This window comes from Triturus cristatus, chromosome 3_2 (assembly GCF_964204655.1).
Source record: "Triturus cristatus chromosome 3_2, aTriCri1.1, whole genome shotgun sequence".
Lineage (NCBI taxonomy): Eukaryota > Metazoa > Chordata > Amphibia > Caudata > Salamandridae > Triturus > Triturus cristatus.
The window spans coordinates 829,574,855-829,596,659 of record NC_140584.1 but is presented as its reverse complement, the minus strand read 5'-3'; the positions used below and the strand labels follow the sequence as shown (position 1 = coordinate 829,596,659).

The 21,805-nt window shown below is 50.2% G+C and overlaps 1 protein-coding gene across 2 annotated transcripts in view; it reads left to right on the top strand.

Annotated features, from left to right (window-relative positions):
- Positions 1–21,805, top strand: part of PRPF8 (pre-mRNA processing factor 8) — a 178,899-nt gene that overhangs the window by 105,747 nt on the left and 51,347 nt on the right. For both annotated transcript variants that reach the window (XM_085649062.1, XM_085649063.1), the window contains exons 36-37: positions 2,480–2,653; positions 10,848–11,041. In XM_085649062.1, the coding sequence (XP_085505188.1) occupies positions 2,480–2,653; positions 10,848–11,041 (368 nt within the window). The remainder of the gene's footprint in view (positions 1–2,479; positions 2,654–10,847; positions 11,042–21,805) is intronic.

Sequence of the window (21,805 nt, the reverse complement as noted above, 5' to 3'; positions counted from 1 at the left end):
CCAATTAGAGTTCACAGTGGTGACAGATGCATCACTGCTGAGGTGGGGCAGCCACCTGGGAGAGGCGGAGATCCGAGGCCTCTGCTCACCGGCGGAGTCCGGGCTCCATATCAACCTTCTGGAGCTTCGGGTGATTCTTCTTGCACTAGATGCATTCCTCCCCTCTGTCCGGGAAAGAGTGGTGCAGGTGTTCACGGACAACACTACCGCCATGTGGTACTGCAACAAACAGGGCAGGGTGGGGTCGTAGACCTTTATGTCAAGAGGCTCTCCACCTTTTGGACATGGCTGGAACATCAGGGCATATCTCTGGTGGTTCAACACCTGACAGGTTCTCTGAAAGCCAGGGCGAACGAACTCAGCCGCAGTTGCATGATGGATCACGAATGGCGTCTTCACTCGGAGGTGGTGCAAGGTCTCTTTCAGCAGTGGGGAGAGCCTTGGTAAGATCTATTTGCCACCGAAGAGAACGCGCAATGTCAGCAGTTCGCATTGGAATTTCCAAGGCGGCACTCGCTAGGTGACGCTTTTCGTCGCGGGCGGAGTTGCGGTCTTCTATACGCCTTTTCGCCTATACCACTTCTGCCCAAAGTGCAGAAGATCAAGCGTGACCGAGCCCAAGTCATTCTTGTGGCCCTGGATTGGGCACGAAGAGTCTGGTATCCCGAGCTTATACACATGGCCATCGATCCTCCGATCAGATTGCCTCTTCGGGATGATCTTCTGTCGCAGGGGACGGTCCTCCACCCAAACCTGTCCAGCCTCCACCTCCTTGCGTGGAGATTGAGCGGCGATGGTCGACAGCTTTCGACCTTCCTCCCGAAGTCTGTAATGTTATCTTAGCAGCCAAGCGTCCCTCCGCTAAAACGGTATACGCCTGTAGATGGAACTAGTTTGTGGCATGGTGTGCAAAGGCTGTTGATCCCCTTTCTGCCCCCCTTTCTGAAGTTCTCTTCTTTCTTTCTTTGGCCCAGCAGGGCTCTGCTCTGGGCACTCTCAAAGGCTATCTTTCGGCCATTTCAGCCTTCCTTCGGGTGCCTGACCAGCCTTTCAAGTCCCCTATTGTAAATCACTTCCTTAAGGGCATTACTCACTTGTTTCCTCCAATTCCTTTTGTGATGCCCCAGTGGGACTTGAACCTGGTTCTTACTTATGTGTGCTCCTTTCAAGCCGCTACATAACGGTCCTCTCAAACTCTTAACCCTCAAAACTCCATTTCTGTTTGCCATCACCTCTGCTCGCAGGGTGAGTGAGCTACAGGCCCTTTCTTCAAAGCCTCCTTTCCTGGCTGTTCAGGCTGTGCAAAAACGAAACATCTCCCGATGGGTCGTTCTTTGCGTCAAAATCTGCTATTCCTTAGCGTAAAAGAAACATGCAGTGGGGTTGCGTGCCCATTCCACCAGGGCAACGGCAGCTACGTGGGCTTCACTGCACAAGTTTACCAAACACTACTGCCTGGACAGCCAAGTCCAGAGAGACGGCTTCTTTGGCTGTTCAGTTCTCCAGGACTTTCTGGAGTAAACTTGGTTCGCAGACCCACCACCGGGGTTGGTATTTCTGGGGTATCTAGTCTGTGAGGAATCCATAACTAATTGTCTCTTTCAGATGAACAAGTTACTTTCGGTAACGATATATCTGTAAGAAAAATAGATTAGTCATGTATTCCTCACCGCCCCACCCACCTTATGCAAACTGATTTCTAGGGTAAGGGACTTCCCTTTCAGGGCCCTAGTTTTTGTGCACCAGTAGTCAGTGTCTTGCATGGCTCTGCGCTTCTGGCATGGAATGTTGTGTAAAGAACTGACGTCAGCGCATGAGGGCGGCCTCTAAGTTGATACCGCGATGTCATTCCGGCGACCATGACGCTAACGACTAGTGTGGAGTCGACCGATGCAACCGATCAACGCTCAGAGGTACTGCTGAGGAAATAATTCTGCGGATCCAGTCTGACGCCTGGGGGTAATTCTAAGGTGAGGAATCCATAACTAATCTGTCTCTTACAGATGTGTCATTACCCAAGGTAAGTAACTTGTTCTTTATGAACTTACATCCAACATGTGTTTCGCCCACATGGCAGCAAATTAGCCTACGGCTTTTGTAAGGCTTTTAGGAAATTACAATTCACAAACCGGTGAGCATGTTAGCTCCAAAACAATGATTCCAAAGCATCAAGGGGCCAATAGGTCAAACACAAATATTGCAAACATTTGTTAATAGTGCTGCAACATTTCAGGCTCTCGGTCACAAATTCAAAGAGAAGGGGGGCGGTCATTGCCACAGGAGAGCATCCCATATGGTCTTTTTTTTGGCTGGTCTGTTCTTCTAAAATGTGATTGCATGACCTGTCCAGTGACTCAGCTGGTAGCGTGATGGTTAATTCTTCAATAGCAGCTTTATAAGGATAGGTAAAAGTTATCGCTGTTGGTCTACTGAAAGTCCCTTGTGTAATTGCTCTTTTTTCTGCTCTTCTGAAACCTAGGTACACTTGTTGGATTTCCCAAATATTGTCATTAAAGGGTCAGAACTGCAGTTGCCATTCCAGGCCTGCCTGAAGGTAGAGAAGTTTGGAGACCTTATCTTAAAGGCCACAGAGCCTCAGATGGTTCTCTTCAATCTCTACGATGACTGGCTGAAGACCATCTCTTCCTACACGGTAAGGCTATATTTCTAACTAATGGAACTGATGTGCATTTGATGGCTTGCTGGTGTGACACTGCGGGGGGCATATGATGTTTGGGGAGATGTGGACGAAGTAAGGGCAGTGGATGATGCATCTTGAGTAACAGTTGTCATCTCCTCACATGAGGAAGCGTTCGGCGGTCATGCCCCACGCTGGGAAGCATCTATTGTGCCTCTTTTGAGCACAGATGAAATACCTGGCGAGGAAATAATATTCAGCCCCATGGATGGGATCATAACAAACATGTTAAAAGTGTTGTGGAGAAATATATCTGCTCCATTAGCTGTTTAGCTCGAGTTTTTAGCTGAGGCAGTGTCGTACACTGATTTATTTTTTTCACATTGGACAAGCAAATGAAGCCAAATTTATTTATTTGCAAAGGTAAAGTGTTCTACATCGAAAACATGCTGACCCTTCGAGCTTTCTAATCAGAGTGAATGCGGGTTTTCCAATCTCTGGAGCTGTTATGTTCCTTCGAAACTCGGGCGCAGCCCTATATTAGGGGTTTTGCAGCGTGAATCTTTCTGGATTCACTATGCTGTGCATTATTCCGCGATCTTGTGGTTGGGTCCGGATTCGTAGTCTTTTCTTTGTGTTTTTTTTTTTTTTTTTTTGTAGCCCAGGTGGGCGGCGACGACCACCATTTGGTGCACCTTCCGTGACGTCGTCGTGCTTCCTGCGGAAGTCCCACCTTTGGGGCGCCATCTTCAGATTCTTTTTTCCGCCGTTGGGTCTGGATCGTCATCGAGAAGCTCCAGAGTTACAAACCGAAGAAAGAAGAAAGAAAAGCGAGTTTCGTCGACAAATACATCGGAGTTTTCACAGGAAAGGAGGTTATTTCATCAGGAGCGCGAAGAAGGAGGTTCAGCGCCCTTTTTTCTTCGACGACCTTGGAGAATGCACACTCAGAGGCCCTGAGCGCAATGGACAAGACGCCATTCAAGTTCTGCCCAAAAGGACCAGCATCCGGTCTGCAACCTCTGCCTACTGGTCGAACACCAGAGTAAGGACTGCAACGCCTGCTCAGCCTTCGCGCCGAAGACGCTCAGGGTGAGAGATCGGCAGAGAAGAACCAACGCCAGCATGGATGGCAAGGGTAAGGCCCCGTCGCTCTACGATCTGGGCCTCTCCTCGGACGACGAGGACAACGTCGCCGGGACAGCCGAAAACTTCACGGTCGTAGAGACCGACAAGAAAAAAGAAGACGAGGTAAGAGAATCGTCGATCGAAAAACAGAAAGTACCTCAAACACGAGGGTGACTCGAGATAATCAGTGTCTAAGTCCACGAAGGGAGCCCCGGCGCCGAAAATTTCGACGACCAAAGGGGGAACCATGGACAAGAGGCCGAGCGGATCCTTAGAGAAGGACTCCCGGGTGCCGAAAGACGCCGAAAGGCAAGGGTCGTCGAAGACAACCCAGGGTACGGCCCGGTCGACACTGAAAGAACGGTCGACGTCGACGCAAGTTTCGACGAAAAGATCCGACGCCGAAAGCATCTCCGAGATGGAGAAAAAGAAAAGGCGGCTCGAGGCCGAGATGGAGAACATCCTTCAAAGGAAGAAGGAGTTCGACGCCAAGATGAAGGAATTCAAGATTCCAACGGTTTCATCGGCGGACGTCGTCGAGGTCGAGGATGAATTCGACACCGAGGGACTGATGAGGGATCTCGAAGAGGAAGACGAGACCTATTATGAAGAGGAAGCCGAAGAAGAAGACCAACAGTCGGTCTACGGCTCGGCACCATCGACCAGCCACGAGATCGGATGGCAGGATCTCGACACCGAGAACCCGGAGGAGTCCGTGGACACGTACCCTTCGAGGCCTTCGCCACCCGACGACATCGGGGTGTACAATATGGTGGTCAGGAGCGCAGCGACAGCCTTCGGCGTCAAACTCGACGAAGAGAAGCCGAAAGCCGATTTTCTCGTCGAGACACTACTCCCCATACAGACGAGGAGCCAGTTCCTCCCCATGCTTCAAAGCATGATGAATCAGGGGAGAGAAGCCTTCAAGGAACCAGCGACCTGCCGGTCGATCACACCCAGGACTGAGAAGAAGTATAAACACTCTTCCCTGGACCCCCCTTACATCAAAGGTAGCGTGACCGCAGACTCCATCATAGCTTCCACGGCCAGGAGAAGGGCCAACGTACCAGCAACCTCGGGCCCACCACCTGATAAAGAGAGCAGGAGGATAGACCTCACAGGAAGAAAGGTCGAGAGGAACGCCGCAATGCACTGGCGCATGGCGAATTCCAATGCTCTCCTCAATAGACACCAGTACCAGCACTGGGACGAGATGGGGGAGCTAGTAAAGCATCTCCCCGAAGAATACCGCCAGAGAGCCTCACACCTAGTAGATGAGGGCAAAAACATCGCCAACTCCTGTATAAAGACGGCGTTGGACGGGGCAGAGACTTCAGCAAGACTCATGGCCATAGGGGTCACCGAGAGAAGGCATGCATGGTTAAGAATCTCGGGATTCAAACCGGAGGTGCAGAACAACATACTTAGCACCCCCTTCAACGGAGAGACTGTTCGGAGCAACAGTTGACGAGAAGCTCACCCAGCTAAAAAGAGATAACGAAACGGCGAGGTCCATGGGGGCCCTACAGCAGAGGGGAATGAGGCGAGGCAACCCCTCCAGGAGACCCTACGGTAGGGGAGGAAACCAGCAGGGCCCGTCGCACCAGACGTTCCAGCAGGGTCAGCAGGGTGAAGGTCACGGACAGGGTCAACAGAAGCAAAACTGGCAGTACCAGCCCCGGGGCCAGTCCTTTCGCGGGAGAGGGAACGGACGTGGCCAGAGAAGGAGAGGGGGGGAGCAGCCCTCATCAAAGTGACTCTGCACGCAGGAGGACGCCTACCCTCGACATGCCCCCAGGGGTGAGGCGCGAAACAGTAACATCGAGGGGGAGAGAAGGATCATAAGCCTACGAGCATACAACACCAGTAGGCGGAAGGCTGAGGTTCTACCTTCACGAGTGGCAGCGTATAACCACAGACAAGTGGATACTGAACATCATGCAGTACGGGTACTGCGTAGATTTGGAAAGGAAACCGCCAAACAGGAAGCCAAGGGGAAGGCAAAGATCGGGTCAAGAACTGACCCTACTCAGAGAAGAAACACGGAAGCTTCTAGAAAAGAGAGCCATAGAGCCGGTGCCGTTCAGAGAACGCAACAAGGGGGTCTACTCAAACTACTTCGTGGTCCCGAAGGTAGACGGGAGCCTCAGACCCATCCTAGACCTGCGATACCTAAACAAGTTCGTCAGAACGCAAAGGTTCAAGATGACTTCGCTGCAGGAGGTGCTGCCCCAAATAAGACACGGAGACTTCATGGTCACCGTGGACCTCAAGGATGCCTACCTGCACATCCCAGTAAACAGAAGACACAAGGGACTTCTAAGGTTCAGCATCGACCAGGAACACTACCAGTTCACAACCCTGGCATTCGGATTAAAATCAGCGCCAAGGGTTTTTACAAAATGCCTGTCGGCGGTCGCGGCCTACCTACGAAAGCAGGGGATACAAGTCTACCCCTACTTAGACGACTGGCTGGTCAAGGCAAACTCGCGCGAAAAGTGCGAGAGACACGCAAAACGCGTAACACACTCTCACGAACCTGGGGTTCTCGATTCACTGGGGGAAGTCGTCGATGGAACCGGAGCAGGTGAAGATTTTCCTGGGGGCAAAAATCAACTCCCTGAGCAATACAGTGGTGCCCAGCGACAGGAGGACAGATGCCCTACTGAAGGAGACGCGGCTCTACCAGAAGGGGCGAGCTCTGACAGTGAGGTCGGTGAGCAAGTTGATGGGGATGATGGCGTCGTGTATCCAGCTGGTGCCGAATGTACGCCTGCACATGAGACCATTCCAGGAATGGCTACAACAGCAATGGCCACAAGCAAACGGAAGTTGGGAGGATCTAGTGGTTGTTACGCACGCAGTGAAGGAGGAGATAACTTGGTGGAACAGAGACAACATGACAGCAGGGAGAAGCCTGACACCACCAAACCCAACAATGACCATTATCACGGACGCATCGCAAAAGGGATGGGGAGCACACATGGACAACCTCAGAGTGAGGGGTCTGTGGGCTCCAGCAGATGCGGTTCGCCATATCAATTACCTAGAGTTGAAGACAATCCTACTAGCCCTGAAGGCATTCCAGAGGCACCTGTACAACCAGAGGGTGTTGGTTCAAACAGACAACACCACGGCAATGTTCTACATCAACAAACAGGGGGGGACACAGTCGTTCCCTCTCTCCTCTCTGGCGCAGGAGATTTGGAGATGGGCCATACCTCTCAGGATAGATCTACTGGCAATTCACCTACCGGGCAAGGACAATGTGGAGGCAGACTGGCTAAGCAGGCAGACCTCGGCATCTCACGAGTGGGAGCTCAATGGCCAGGAAACGGAGAAGCTTTTCCGGAGATGGGGAACTCCCACAATAGACCTATTTGCAACACGCCAAAATGCAAAATGCCAAAGCTTCGCGTCCAGGGAACCAGATCAGCTATCCCAGGGGAAATGCCCTATGGATAAGCTGGTCGAGGACATTTGCCTACGCCTTTCCACCGATACCCCTGTTGCACAGAGTTCTCAACAAGTGCAGAACCAGCAACATGAGACTAATCCTAGTGGCTCCGCAGTGGGCGAGGCAGACATGGTTCTCACAAATTCGAGAAATGGCGCAAGGCAATCCGTACAGGTTCGAGAGGAGAAAGGACCTGCTCTCAATGCAAAACGGGGAGATCCTGCACCCAGAGCCAGAGACCCTCAACCTGGCAGCATGGCTCCTGAAGACCTAGAGTTCGCACACCTAAGGTTGCCTCAGAGCACTATGCGAGTGCTACGGGAGGCAAGGAAACCAACTACAAGAAAATGCTACAGCGCAAAATGGAAGAGATTCACGGTGTGGTGCAGGAAAAAAGGCCTGCAAAACAGAATGACAAGAGACTCAACTGTGCTGAGGTACCTCACACACCTTCTAAAGAGTAACCTCTGCTCGAGCTCCCTAAGGGTGCACCTAGCAGCGATCGTTGCCTACACCAGAGGTGAGAAGGGTGGAAGTTTCTTCACCTCGCAGGTGGTGAAGAGATTCATGGAGGGAGCCAAAAGAATGGCCCCCCCGAAAAGGTTGCCGCCGCCGGCATGGAATTTAAACGTGGTTCTGACGGAGCTCATGAAGGCGCCGTTTGAACCCATTCACAAAGCCACTCTGCAAATGTTGACGATGAAAACTGCCTTTCTAGTGGCCATAACCTCACTACGCAGGGTGAGCGAGCTTCAAGCACTAACGCTACAGGAACCCTACATTCAAATTCACAAAGATAGGGTAGTCCTGAGGACGGACCCACACTTCATGCCCAAGGTGGTGTCGGCGTTCCACATGAATCAGATTATCCAGATACCAAGTTTCTTCCAAAACCCGACTACAAACGCAGAAAAGGCCCTGCACACCCTCGATGCCAGAAGAGCGGTGATGCACTACATTGAGAGAACCAAGGAACTCAGGAAGTCGAAGCAGCTGTTTGTGTCCTTTGCTACTAGCTTCATGGGTAGGCCAGTGACTAAGGGCACCATCGCTAGGTGGATTGCCCTCACTATTCAATTCTGTCACAAACAGGCTGGACAGGAGCTAGCGGAGGGGCCCCAGGCTCACTCCACAAGGAAGAAGGGGGCCACAGTTGCCTTCCTGGCAAACACGCCCATCCAAGACATTTGTCTCGCTGCAACTTGGGCATCTGTGCACACGTTCACGAAACACTACTGCGTGGACATTCAGATGAATAAGGAGGCACAGGTCGGACAGAAGGTGCTCCAACACATTTTCAACGACCAACGCTCATCTTCCACCCAGCCACCACAAAATTAGGAAAACCGCTACAAAGTCTATGCACAGCATAGTGAATCCAGAAAGATTCACGCTGCAAAACGAAAAGTTTCTTACCTGTCGGTGTAGTTTTGCAGCTTGAAGATCTTTCTGGATTCACTAGCGAACCCACCCACCTCCGCCAGGAAGATGAGGCTGGAGGAAGAGGGGGTGAAATGGAAAAGATCAAAGAAATGGAAACGTACCAAAAAAAAAAAAAAAAATGGACAAGAAGGATTAAAGCAATCGCCTAGGGTTTAAAAAAAAAAAAGGGGGGGAAAAAAGAACCCGAAGATGGCGCCCCAAAGGTGGGACTTCCGCAGGAAGCACGACGACGTCACGGAAGGTGCACCAAATGGTGGTCGTCGCTGCCCACCTGGGCTACAAAAAAACAAAAAAAAAAAACAAAGAAAAGACTACGAATCCGGACCCAACCACAAGATCGCGGAATAATGCACAGCATAGTAAATCCAGAAAGATCTTCAAGCTGCAAAACTACACCGACAGGTAAGAAACTTTTCGTTTTCTCGAACGACTGAGGCTTGAAGAATGGTCGTGTTGGGGGCATGTGGGGTCCTGAGACTTAAGGGGCTTTCCTTGCTGCCGTGAAAGCTCTAGGTTGCTGCATTGGCTGAGAAGACAACATCCAAGGTGGTGTCTGTCCTAACTTGAACTGGACACTACGAACTGTACAGGCAAAAGTCACTTCAGTTGATGCCACCCGTGCATCATTGGACTAGTGGGTGGAAGACTGGGGCGAGATGCTGTCGCGGATTTACCTACTGTTGTGTGGTCGGAGTTAGCTGCCTGGCAAGGACCAAAAAAAGTTCACATCCTGCGTCGTCACTGCAGTGATCAGCCGCGAATCACAGCTGCACTATACAGTGAACCAGCTTAGAGCCGCAAATGTCCACCTCTTGGGTGTCCCTGGGATGAATTTCACTAACTGCTCCATCGGGCAATTACTATAGAGGTTTTTGGAAGAGGGGGTCCTCTCAGCTGAGCCCCTAATGCAGCTTAATGTACACAAAGCATATAGGGTCCAGCGAAGGACTCAGTGGGGTCTTGGAGGTACTAGTCGATTCCGTAAAGAACGCTTGTGTTATGAGCTTCCCAAAACGAAGGTACGCCACCTGCCGTGGGAGTGTATCTTTTCGTATTTCCATTCTGTAGTCAAGCAGCAGGAGAAATAATCTACAGCCCATCAAAAGGGAACTTCTAAAACTGAAACTCCAGGCATTCGGTAGCACCCGCTAAACTCAGGCTTGTATACAACGTTGAATGTACACCTTCACACAGGTGGATGCTGCAAAGTAATTTCTGAGAGAGCACATAAGTCAAACTGGAGCATTGAGAAAATGACTTCAACTCTCAATCACCCCCCATCCCTGTTTTACCTTACTCATGTATAATACAGACATGAAGCTGCTCCTCCTACTTTAACCTAGGTGGGGCAGATGGATTTACTTTCCCGGAACTGTTGGCTGAGATTTCCATTCCAAACTTTTGGTTTGGGTTTAGTAGATATTCCTTCCTGTTTACCTGCATTTTTACTTTGGAGGTTGAAGTGCGGAGAGCGGCTGGGTTGGGGAGTACCGGTTTATCAATGCCCATACGAGGAGATAGCTATTTGATTTGTAAAATGACACGTTTGCTTATATTGATATGTATGATACAACTTGTTAATTAAATATATTGTTTGAAACATAACCTAAAAACAAAAATGTTTGTTGGCTTATGTAAAGGTGACATTTGTTGCACTATGTTGAGCTTACGTCGAAGGGTCAGACCATGCATCAACCAAGTAGTAATTTGACATTTGATTCCAACTACTACTGGAGTAGTGGTTGGATATGTTATAGTCCAAAATGCTCTAGAAAACAACAGGCTGTACGCTTACAGAAAATACCAAATGCATTGTCTTGTGTTTTTGTTGTTGTTTGAGTAAAGAAATCTTCCAGTGTGCAAAAACTGTACAGAATTGTTTACTTAGGTCGCAGAAGGCTAGTGCTTATGAATCAGATACAGATAATCATAAAGGAAGTAACATGTACTCACGGTGTCCTCCTCCACATCTACCGTGACTTTTATAAACACTACCGGATGTGATAACGAAGCCTTATGGTCTGGAGAGTTTTTGTAGACTGGCGTGAGACTTCTGAACAACAGCGCAAATAGAAAATAAAAAATTTCAAAATCCTTTTAAAGACTTTGGCATTATTTTATTTAGCATTGGCTCTTATCCCTCCTCCTGGTGAATATGAATCTGTCTTTTGTCTCTCTCAGGCTTTCTCACGTCTGATCCTGATTCTGCGTGCACTTCATGTGAATAATGATCGTGCCAAAGTTATCCTGAAGCCAGACAAGACGACCATAACCGAGCCGCACCATATCTGGCCCACTCTGACAGACGAAGAGTGGATCAAGGTGGAAGTTCAGTTAAAAGATCTAATCCTTGCAGATTATGGCAAGAAAAACAAGTACGTCGAATGTGTTTAATGTATTTAAAAGGGCAACCACCCCTGGCACAGGATTAGATGGTTTTCCTGTCCTTTCTTGTGTGCACTTGGATTGTATTAGATTATTTTTTTCTTGCACCCTGCGCTTGGGCAAGTGGCTTGTTCCATAAACTCAGAACTTTCACTAAGTGCTTGAAATGTCCTTCTGAAGACTGTTACCTGTATGCTCTATCGCTGTGGTGGCTGACACAGATAAGTGTTGAGGCGGGTTTAGGGGGCCGGGGTGAGATGTGGGCGTGCGAGGCGGGGCACGTGTGTGAGAAAGTGGCTCTTTATATACTGTTCCCTAATAGGTACAGGGTGTACAGAGTCCACAGTCCCCCAGAGGCTGATAGAGGTCAAAGTTAGGTATGACCTTACTCTCAAAAGTGGTAGCTTGGTCGAGCAGTAAGGCAGTACCAGAGGACAGTGTAAAGCATTTATTGTACACACTCAGTCAGCAAATGGTTTCACACACTCAATAACTGAACTCTAGGCCAATGGTTTATATATATAAAATATATGCTGGTTTTATTTTTAGAACCACAAAGGGGGTACAAGTATACTTTCTCAGAATGAGAGGTTGAATATAAATACTTTTGTCTTAAGCAATACATTTGTGTAAACAGTCACGGTTGGTTGCAATAAACAATCCTATTTCCTAAACATAACAATGCATTGAGCTCAATGGTAAATTCAGGTTATTTGTAATAAATTACTTTTCAGATTACTTTTGGAATTCCAGGTCTGGCTCCTAGAACCAGCCTGGGGTCAGTATTCAGAATCAAGTGATGAAAGTCGACTTAATAACTGTAATGATTTTTAAATATTATTTAGCTATTTCAAAAGTTAGCACTTAGAAAATATTTCACAGAAAACATTCAATGGATCTCTATGGCAAGAAATTCAAATTGCAGGTAGAGTACTTTATCGTTACTTTAGTAATCCAGGACTGGGTGCCTAGACCCAGGACTGGGGTCCTTATCAAAAGCAGGTAAGTAATTTCGTTTGCAGAAATGGTACGATTTTAAAAGAATATTTCAAATTTGCAAAAGTAGACACTTAGAAGAAATTTCACAGAAAAGCAGACAATGGTTTCCTATGGGAGAAAAATGAGTTAGAGGTAAGTATAGTTGTGAACACTTTTCAGAGTCAGGGCTGGGCACCAAGATCCAGCACTGGGAGCTCACCTAGGAGCAGGTGAGTAAATTCGTTTTTGTCACTTGGCTGATTTTTGGTGAATTTTTGCAGTTTTGAAAAGTTCACACTTAGAAGATTTTTGAAGAACAAGCCAGTCAATGTTACCCTATGAGGAAAATGAAGTTAGCGGTTTAAGGGTAAGTACTCGACTGGTAGTGTTGAAATTCCGGGCATGGACTCGGGTCCCCCAGTGTCAGGTAGGTACAGTTGGTTCACCCTCAGCGGTTTCAGGACGGCCGGGTGCAGAGAGAGTTGGGCCCAATGTTATCCTATGAGGGATAGGGGGGGGCCTTGGTTGGTGGCTGCTGTCTGGCAAGCCACGCGGCTGTGGGAGCTGGGTTCCTGGTCACTTACTCAGGGCAAGTGGGGAAGTAGGTTAGTGTAGAGAGGGCACTGCCAGGGCCACTCGGGCGGCTGGGTGCAGGGTGCTTTTGAGCCTTAGGGCGCTCAATGGAAATCAATGGGAATGTTCCGGTTTGGAAAGAGGCTGCAGGCTCTGGGACGAGGATGTTTCAGGTGCCACCACCACTTCGAGAGGTAAGTTGGGTAGTTGTAGGTTAGGTGGGTACCCCGGGATTGGGCACAGGGGGTCGCAGGGCGCCGGGTGCAGGGGTGCCTTTTGACGTCGGGAATCTTACCCTCTGGTTGATCGCGGCTGGGGTGGCACTTGGTTCTGAGGCTGCAGGCTTCTTCCGGGATGTCGAGGGGGGTCCTTGGGTGCCGGACTCTGGGTCACAGTCGCCGTGGGGTCGTCCTCTGGGTCTTTGTCCACTCCGGCACTGGCCAGGCTTGGCTGGTGCAGAGTGTTGGGTCCGCGGTCCCGGGCTGGTGCCAGGGATAGCAAATAGGTTTCTTGACTAGAGCCTCTACTCGTGGGAGTCCCAGGGGCTTAGAGCTTAAAGGTAGCCAGGTCCTCCGGGGTTGGTGAGGTTGCTGGCCACGAGGGATGCCGCGCTGGTGCAGGTTCGAGAGTCGACAGGCCGGTAGGGCTGGGGCCAAAGCAGTTGGTGTCTTCTTCTCTTTTTAGCAGCTGCAGGGCAGGTCTTTGTTCTTCTTGCTCTTCTTGTCGTTTTCTATCTGGAATCTCGGGAAGGAAGGTTCAGGGTGCCCCTAAATACTAGATTTAGGGGCGTTACAGGTAGGAAGGCCAGGGACCAATGGGTCCTTGTCCTGGGGTGGGTACACCCCCTATCCTGCCTCTCTCCTGTGGGAGGGGGGCAGTAGCCTAATCCTGATAGGGTAGGGCCTCCCATCTTCAAGATGGCGAGAGCCCGGAGATGTGCTTCACCTCGCCTCCCCCACCTGAGGGGTGGGGTGGGCAGGCTGGCACATCCCCTGTCCTTGTATGGGGTTTCCGGCCAAGCTTCCCGCCAGAGTGGGGGGTTGCAGTGGCCTGGGGAAACTCCAAATGGCGGCATGCCTTTGAAGCTTCCCTTTGCTCATCCTGGGGGAGGAGATTTCTCACCTCACCCAGGATGTGCATTGTTGCAGGCCCGGGAGAGCAGGGGCTCTCCCACCCAGGGGTCCAGCAACGTGTCTGCTGTGTGGCAGCCTGGGCAGCCTCAGAGCAGACGTGGATTGTAAGTTAGCTGTAAGGGGGCATCTCTGAGATGCCCTCTGGGGTGCTTAGTACATTAAATCCTACACTGGCATCAGTGTGGGTTCAATGTGCTGAGAAGTTTGATACCAAACTTCCCAGGCTTCAGTGTTGCCAATATGGTGCTGTGGAGCTCGTGTTTGACAAGCTCTCAGCACCATGTATTCTTAAATGACAGCACTGCACTTACAGTGCCCAGGAATGGACCCGGGTACTGTAGGGGCACAGGGCTCCTGCTCCTGTGCCCACACCATAGGCGTAATGCACCCAGCTAGAGGGGTGGCTGACATATGCCTTGGCAGTGTAGGTGATGGGCATGGTACACAGTGATGTGTGCCATGTCGACTCTTTGTTTTGTCCTGCACCCAGACACTCAGCCTGCAAGGGCAGTGTGTGTGTAAGGGTACAGGGCCTCTGAGGGTGGCACAATGAGTGCTGCAGCCCTTAGAGGCCTTCCCTGGTCACAAGGCCCTGGGTACCTAGGGTACCATTTACTAGGGGCTGACATGTGGCTAGGGTTTGCCAATTTGGAGTTTGTGTGGTTTAAGGAAGGAACATAGGCCCTGGGCACCTGATTGGCAGGAACCCAGGGTACACTCAATCGAAGTACATTCAGCAATTTAGCAAAAAGTGGGGGCATACCATGCAAGAAAGATGGCACTTTCTCACACAACCCCCCCCCCCCCCCCCCCAAACGAAAGGTGATGAGACTAACCTTAGACAATGAAGACTCCATAGGACAAGTGGAAGAACCTGGAAAGTCCATCTGCATTGGCATGGGCAGTCCCTGGTCTGTGTTCCACTTCAAAGTCCATTCCCTGTAGGGAGATGGACCACCTCAGTAGTTTTGGATTTTCCCCTTTCATCTGCATTAGCCATCTGAGAGGTCTGTGGTCAGTTTGAACTTGGAAGTGAGTGCCAAACAAGTATGGCCTCAGCTTCTTCAGGGACCAAACCACAGCAAAGGCCTCCCTCTCAATGGCACTCCAACGCTGCTCTCTAGGGAGTAGTCTTCTGCTTATAAAAGCAACAGGTTGGTCTTGGCCTTCATCATTGGTCTGGGATAGGACCGCTCCTATCCCTAGCTCAGAGGCATCAGTCTGCACTATGAACTGCTTGGTATAATCTGGAGCTTTTAGAATTGGTGCTGAGCACATTGCTTCTTTTAGGGTGTCAAAAGCCTTTTGACAACTAACTGTCCAGTTAACTTTCTTGGGCATTTTCTTGGAGGTGAGTTCTGTGAGGGGGGTCACAATGGACCCATACCCCTTCACAAACCTCCTGTAGTACCCAGTCAAGCCAAGGAATGCCCTGACTTGGGTCTGGGTTGTTGGAGCTATCCAGTCCATGATGGCCTGGATTTTGGGTTGTAAGGGCTGTACCTGGCCTCCACCTACAAGGTGGCCCAAGTACACCACAGTGCCCTGCCCTATCTGGCATTTGGACGCCTTGATAGTGAGACCTGCACTCTGCAGAGCCTCTAAAACCTTCCCAAGGTGGATCAGGTGATCCTGCCAGGTGGAGCTAAAGACAGCAATATCATCAAGATAAGCTGCACTAAAGGACTCCAACCCAGCCAGGACATGGTTCACCAACCTCTGGAAGGTGGCAGGGGCATTCTTTAACCCAAAGGGCATCACAGTAAACTGATAATGCCCATCAGGGGTGGAGAATGCTGTCTTTTCTTTTGCTCCTGGGGCCATGCCAATCTGCCAGTACCCTGCAGTTAAGTCAAAGGTACTGAGAAATTTGGCAGCCCCCAATTTGTCTATCAGTTCATCTGCTCTTGGGATAGGGTGAGTGTTGGAAAACCACTCCCACACTAGAAGGGGTGGTGGTGGTCTTCCGGACACACTGTGGTAGCTTGGCTCGAGTGGTCAGGAATCAGGCTCCGTGCTAAGCATACAACATACCCAAACAATAACCATGCGTGCATCCGTTCCAAAAACGACTCTACACCGTAAAAATTATGAAAATAACTTTCTTTATCTTCTTTTTCTCTTAGTTGCTGATTGGAGAAAATAAATAACAATCACAATATACAAACTTTTTTAGAAAGTGCAGGTCAAATAAATACTGGCTTAATGATTAAATAAATAGGGGTGATCATAAATACTGAAGGCATAAATAAAAGTGCAATACAGACAGGCAATTAAATATTCTGAGGCAATAAATACTGTAACCAATAAATATTGTGCATCAATAAATACTGTGGACCAATAAATACAGTGGAACAATAAATAGGTTAAATACAATAAATACAGTGCCCCTAATAAATACTTAAAAGCTGACAGTGACACTCATGGAATCAGATCACTTTTGAATTCCTAAGGGCTGATTTGGCCCAGGCACAGCTTGTGGGGATGTGGAAGGCTTGGGGGTGTCTACTCCCTGGCTTGGTCAAGGCTGAGGCCTAAACTGAGGTAGATAAAGGGGGAAAATACCAGAGACCTGGCTCTCTCTCTCTCCACACAACTTCTCTAGATTAGTCCCAGTTCACCCCTGGCACAGTCAGGTTGGTTCCAGCACCTCCCTAGCCCCTTAGAGCAGTCTCTCAGGTCTCCACAGGGCCTTAGGCGCCCTCTACTCCACTTACTGCCCTTTTTCTGATGCTCCGACGCCGCTGGAGTCGGGTCGATGCCGTGAGGCGGTTCCAGCTCGATGTCGGCGGCCTCGGCACAATGTCAGTTCTTTGACGACGCCGGCAGGCGGCTCCGGTCTCGATGTCAGCGGCCTCGGTTCGATCTCGGCCTCCGATTCGATGGCGTCGGGCAGTCTTACTCGATGTCGACTTCGGGCGGCTCCGGTCCGATGGCGACCTCGGCTTCGATGACGTCGGCCGGCCTTGCCTCGATGTCGACTTCCGGCGGCTCCGGAGTGCGATCCTCACTCCCGACCTCCGGTGCTCCTCACAGGTTTCCGGCGACTCCGGAGTGCGACCTCCACTCCCGACCTCCGGCACGATTCTCACAGGTTCCGGCGACTCCGGAGTGCGATCCTCACTCCCGACCTCCGTTACCCTTCACCTCGGTCTCCGACGACTCCGGAGGGCGGACTTCACTCCTCCGATGACGCCGCTCACTCGACCTCGGGTGACTTCCTCCTCGACCTCTGGTATTCCTCACGACCTCTGACGGCGCCCTCTCTCGACCTCTGGCGGCTCCGGGTACGACGTCTGCTTTTCCAGTCAGCGCCGCTTCTCCACCTCGGGCTCCAGGTCTTAGGCTACTCGACGTCGGACTTCAGGGAAACCAGCTTCCAGGTCAGGATCTTGCTGTTCTCTTGTTTCTAAGGCCTGTTCCTGCTGTCCAGGTCCTCAGGATGGTTTTTCTGACTTCTTCCCACACAGGGCTCTAGGCTGGGCTCCGTCAGTAGGGACTAGTATCAAGGGTGGGTTTATGGACCCCACTCCAGGCACAAGTTTCCACCCCTGCTGCTTCACTCCTTCCTCCTTCAAGTTTTTTTTTGCTGCTCACTCCTCACCAGTCAGGTGCCAACTGCCAGCTCCAACTGCCAACTCTCTCTCTTAACTCCCCAACATTCTAAACCGCCTCCAACGGTCACAGGGTTCTGGAATGTTCTGGAAGGTGCTAGTAGGTTCCAGTGGATGCTGGTGATGTCACAGGTGGCCACCATTTTGTGCTCCAGGCCCTCAGACAGAAGTTTCAGGGGTAGGTAAAATGGCTCCCTGAATCTGCAGCAACACTAAAAAGTCTGGTGGTTCCCAAAAAGGAAAAATTCAAACAGGGTTTGAGGCAAAAGTGGGACAAAATAAATAATGATGAGGAGGGACCACCCAAAGGGCTGACAGGTCTAACAGTGAGCATCTGTCTTGGTGACAGAGTTGAGCCCTCTATAGTCCACACAGAACCTCATCTCTCTCTTTTCACCCTGTTGATGAGGTTTGGGGACCAGAACCACTGGGCTAGCCCAGGGGCTCTCTGAAGGCTCAATGACCCCTAACTCCAGCATCTTGCTGACCTCAGCTTTGATGCTTTCCTTGACTTGATCTGACTGTCGATAGATTTTGTTCTTGACAGGTGCACTGTCACCAGTGTCCACATCATGGGTACACCAGCTTGTCAGACCAGGGGTCAGGGAAAAGAGGCTAGCATATTGTTGCAAGACTTGCTTGCAGTCAGTCTGCTGTTGGGCAGAGAGGGTGTCTGAGAAAATCACACCATCTACTGACCCATCTTTTGGGCTGTAGGATAGGAGGTCAGGGAGTGGCTCACTCTCTGCTTCCTGTTCTTCATCAGTCACCATCAGCATGGTGATGTCAGCCCTATCATTGTAGAGTTTAAGGCGGTTCACATGGATGACCCTTTTGGGTGTCCTGCTAGTGCCCAGGTCAACTAGATAGGTGACCTCACTCTTTCTCTCTAGGATAGGGTAAGGGCCACTCCATTTGTCTTGGAGAGCCCTTGGTGCCACTGGCTCCAAAACCCACACCTGTTGCCCTGGTTGAAATTCAACCAGTGCAGCTTTTTGGTCATACCAGTGCTTCTGGAGCTCCTGGCTGGCCTCAAGGTTCTTGGATGCCTTTTCCATATACTCAGCCATTCTGGACCTTAGGCCAAGCACATAGTCCACTATGTCCTGTTTGGGTTCCTGAAGAGGCCTCTCCCAGCCCTCTTTTACAAGACACAGTGGTCCCCTTACAGGATGACCAAACAGAAGTTCAAAGGGTGAGAAACCTACTCCCTTCTGTGGCACTTCCCTGTAAGCGAAAAGCAAGCATGGTAACAGGACATCCCACCTCCTTTTGAGTTTCTCAGGGAGTCCCATGATCATACCTTTCAATGTCTTGTTGAACCTCTCAACAAGGCCATTGGTTTGTGGGTGGTAGGGTGTAGTAAACTTGTACTGCACTCCACACTCTTTCCACATGTGTGTTAGGTAAGCAGACATGAAGTTGGAACCTCTGTCTGAAACCACCTCCTTAGGGAAACCCACCCTGGTGAAGACACCCAGGAGGGCCTTGGCTACTGCAGGAGCTGTAGTAGTCCTAAGTGGAATTGCTTCAGGGTACCTAGTAGCATGATCCACTACTACTAGAATGAATTTGTTCCCTGAGGCTGTGGGAGGTTCAAGTGGACCCACAATCTCCACACCTACCCTTTCAAAGGGGACCCCCACCACTGGTAGTGGAATGAGGGGGGCCTTTGGGTGGCCAACTGTCTTGCCACTGGCCTGACAGGTAACACAGGAGCTGACAAACTCCTTCACCTTTTGGTGCATCTGGGGCCAGTAAAAGTGACTCACTAACCTTTCCCAAGTTTTGGATTGCCCCAGATGTCCAGCTAGGGGGATGTCATGAGCCAAAGTTAGGAGGAACTCCCTGTACTTCTGTGGCACTACCACCCTCCTGGTGGCTCCAGGAGTGGGGTCTCTTGCCTCAGCATACAGTAATCCCTCTTCCCAATAAGCTCTGTGGGTACCACTGACATCTCCCCTGGCTTCTGAAGCAGCTTGTTGTCTCAGGCTTTCAAGAGTGGGACAGTCTCGCTGGCCCTGGCACAGCTCTTCCCTAGAGGGTCCCCCTGGGCCCAAGAGTTCAACCTGGTAAGGGTCAAGCTCCATGGACTCAGTTCCCTCAGGGGTATCTACATCCTCTCCAGGGGGAGAGGGGTTCTGAGTGTTTGGCTGTACAGAAGCTGGTCCCCCAGTCTCCTTGCCCTTCCTCTTGGTTGGTTGGGCCATTATTCCAGGCTCCAAACCTACTTTTTCACCCTTCCTCTTGCTCTGTGCTCTGGTTTGCACACACACCAATTCAGGGATGCCCAGCATGGCTGCATGGGCCTTTAACTCAACCTCAGCCCAGGCTGAGGTTTCCAGATCATTTCCAAGCAGGCATGCAGCTGGCAACTTTGGAGAGACCACTACCTGTTTCAGGCCAGTAACCCCCCCCCCCCCCCCCCCCAGCCTAATGTTACCATGGCCATAGGATGACTAGTGGTGACACTGTCAGCGTTGGTGACTGGGTAAGACTTCCCAATCAAGTATTGCTCAGGGGAAACCAGTGTGTATTTCACCATAGTGACACTGGCACCTGTATCCCTCAGAGCTTCTACCCTAGTTCCATTTACCCAGGGGTACTGTAAGTATTTCTTTAAGTTGGGGGGCCACACAGCCACAGTGGCAAACTCCACTTCTCCCAAGGAGACTAAACTTGCTTCAGTGTGTTCCCAGATTTGCTCAGGGTACACCTCTGATCCCATTTGTATACTTGCTGCCCCAGGAGTGGCTGTACTGGGTGCCTTAGGGGCTTTGTTTTGGGGGCAAGATACAGTTAGGTGTCCCTGCTTCTTACAGGTATTACACCAGGCCTTTAAGGGATCAAAGTTCTTCCCCCTATATGGTTGGGGCACATAGGGAGTAGTTTGGGTCCCACCCACCTGAACAGGTTTTTGGGGCCCTTTGGAAGACTCAGACTTTTTATCTTGGGGATTCTCACCACCTTTCCCCTGGGGAGGTTTTGTGACCACCTTCTTTTGGTCACCCCCAGTGGTTGTCTTGGTCACCCTAGTCTTGACCCAGTGGTCTGCCTTCTTTCCCAATTCTTGGGGAGAAATTAGACCTAGGTCTACCAAATGCTGATGCAACTTTTCATTTGTGCAGTTACTCAAAATATGTTCCTTCATGAATAAATTGTACAATCCAGTAAAATCCTGCACACCATGTCCAGCTAACCAACCATCCAGTGTCTTCACTGAGAAATCTACAAAATCAATCCAGGACTGGGTCTGGGTTTTGTGAGCCCCCCTGAATCTAATTCTATACTCCTCAGTGGTGAATCCAAATCCCTCAATCGGAGCTTTCTTCATGAGGTCATAGGATCCTGCTTCTGGCCCAGAGAGAGTCAGAAGCCTGTCCCTGCAGTTACCAGAGAACAGTTCCCACAGGAGTGCCCCCCAGAGAGGTTTCTTTACTTTCCTGATATCACAAGCCCTCTCAAAGGCTGTGAACCATTTGGTGATATCATCACCTTCCTCAAATTTAGGGACAATCCCTTTGGGGATTTTAAGGTCAGAAGTTTCCTCCCTATCCTTGTTTTTATTATTTCTGCCACCATTGATGGGTGCTAAACCCACCTCTCTCCTTTCCTTTTCTAGAGCCAGGAGCCTGGACTCTAGATCTATTCTTTTGGCCAGCCTCACAAGGCTGTCCTCTTCACTGGGGGGTCCCCCAGTGTTGTCTCTGGGACCAGAGCCACCTGTGTGGTCTCTAGCTGCCCAGATGCTATGTCTTGAGTTGGAGGGTATGGGTGCCATCTCCTCCCTAGGGAATAGTATGGGGAGGTTGCTGTCCTCCTCCCCTGTTTCCCTTTCCTCATCTGACTGGCCATCACCATGTTCAGATGGGTGGTCTTTAGCATACTCAGCCAGGAGCTCCTGGAGCCCTTGTTTGGTTGAATGCTGACCCATTTGTAAATTTTTGAGTTTACATAAGGACCTCAATTCCTTGAAAGACAAGTGTAAGTAAGGTGTGAGGTCGAGCTCCTCCACCAGGTCCATGTTATTATCACTAATAGCTGGGTTTGTTTGAGACATTCTAACCCGACAGTTCTAACCCTCTACCCTGACTATAGTGACTTTTATTTTTCTAAAATTCTAATGGGACTTAAGCAAGGCCCTAGCAAGACTTTTAGTAATTTTGGAAAAACCAATCAGAATTCTAAAGGCAATTTTTAAGAGTTCTGTCGTGTGATCAGATGGTAACCAAGTAGTCCAACAAATGCAAGTTTGTATCCCACCGCTGATCCACCAATGTGAGAAAGTGGCTCTGTATATACTGTTCCCTAATAGGTACAGGGTGTACAGAGTCCACAGTCCCCCAGAGGCTGATAGAGGTCAAAGTTAGGTATGACCTTACTCTCAAAAGTGGTAGCTTGGTCGAGCAGTAAGGCAGTACCAGAGGACAGTGTAAAGCATTTATTGTACACACTC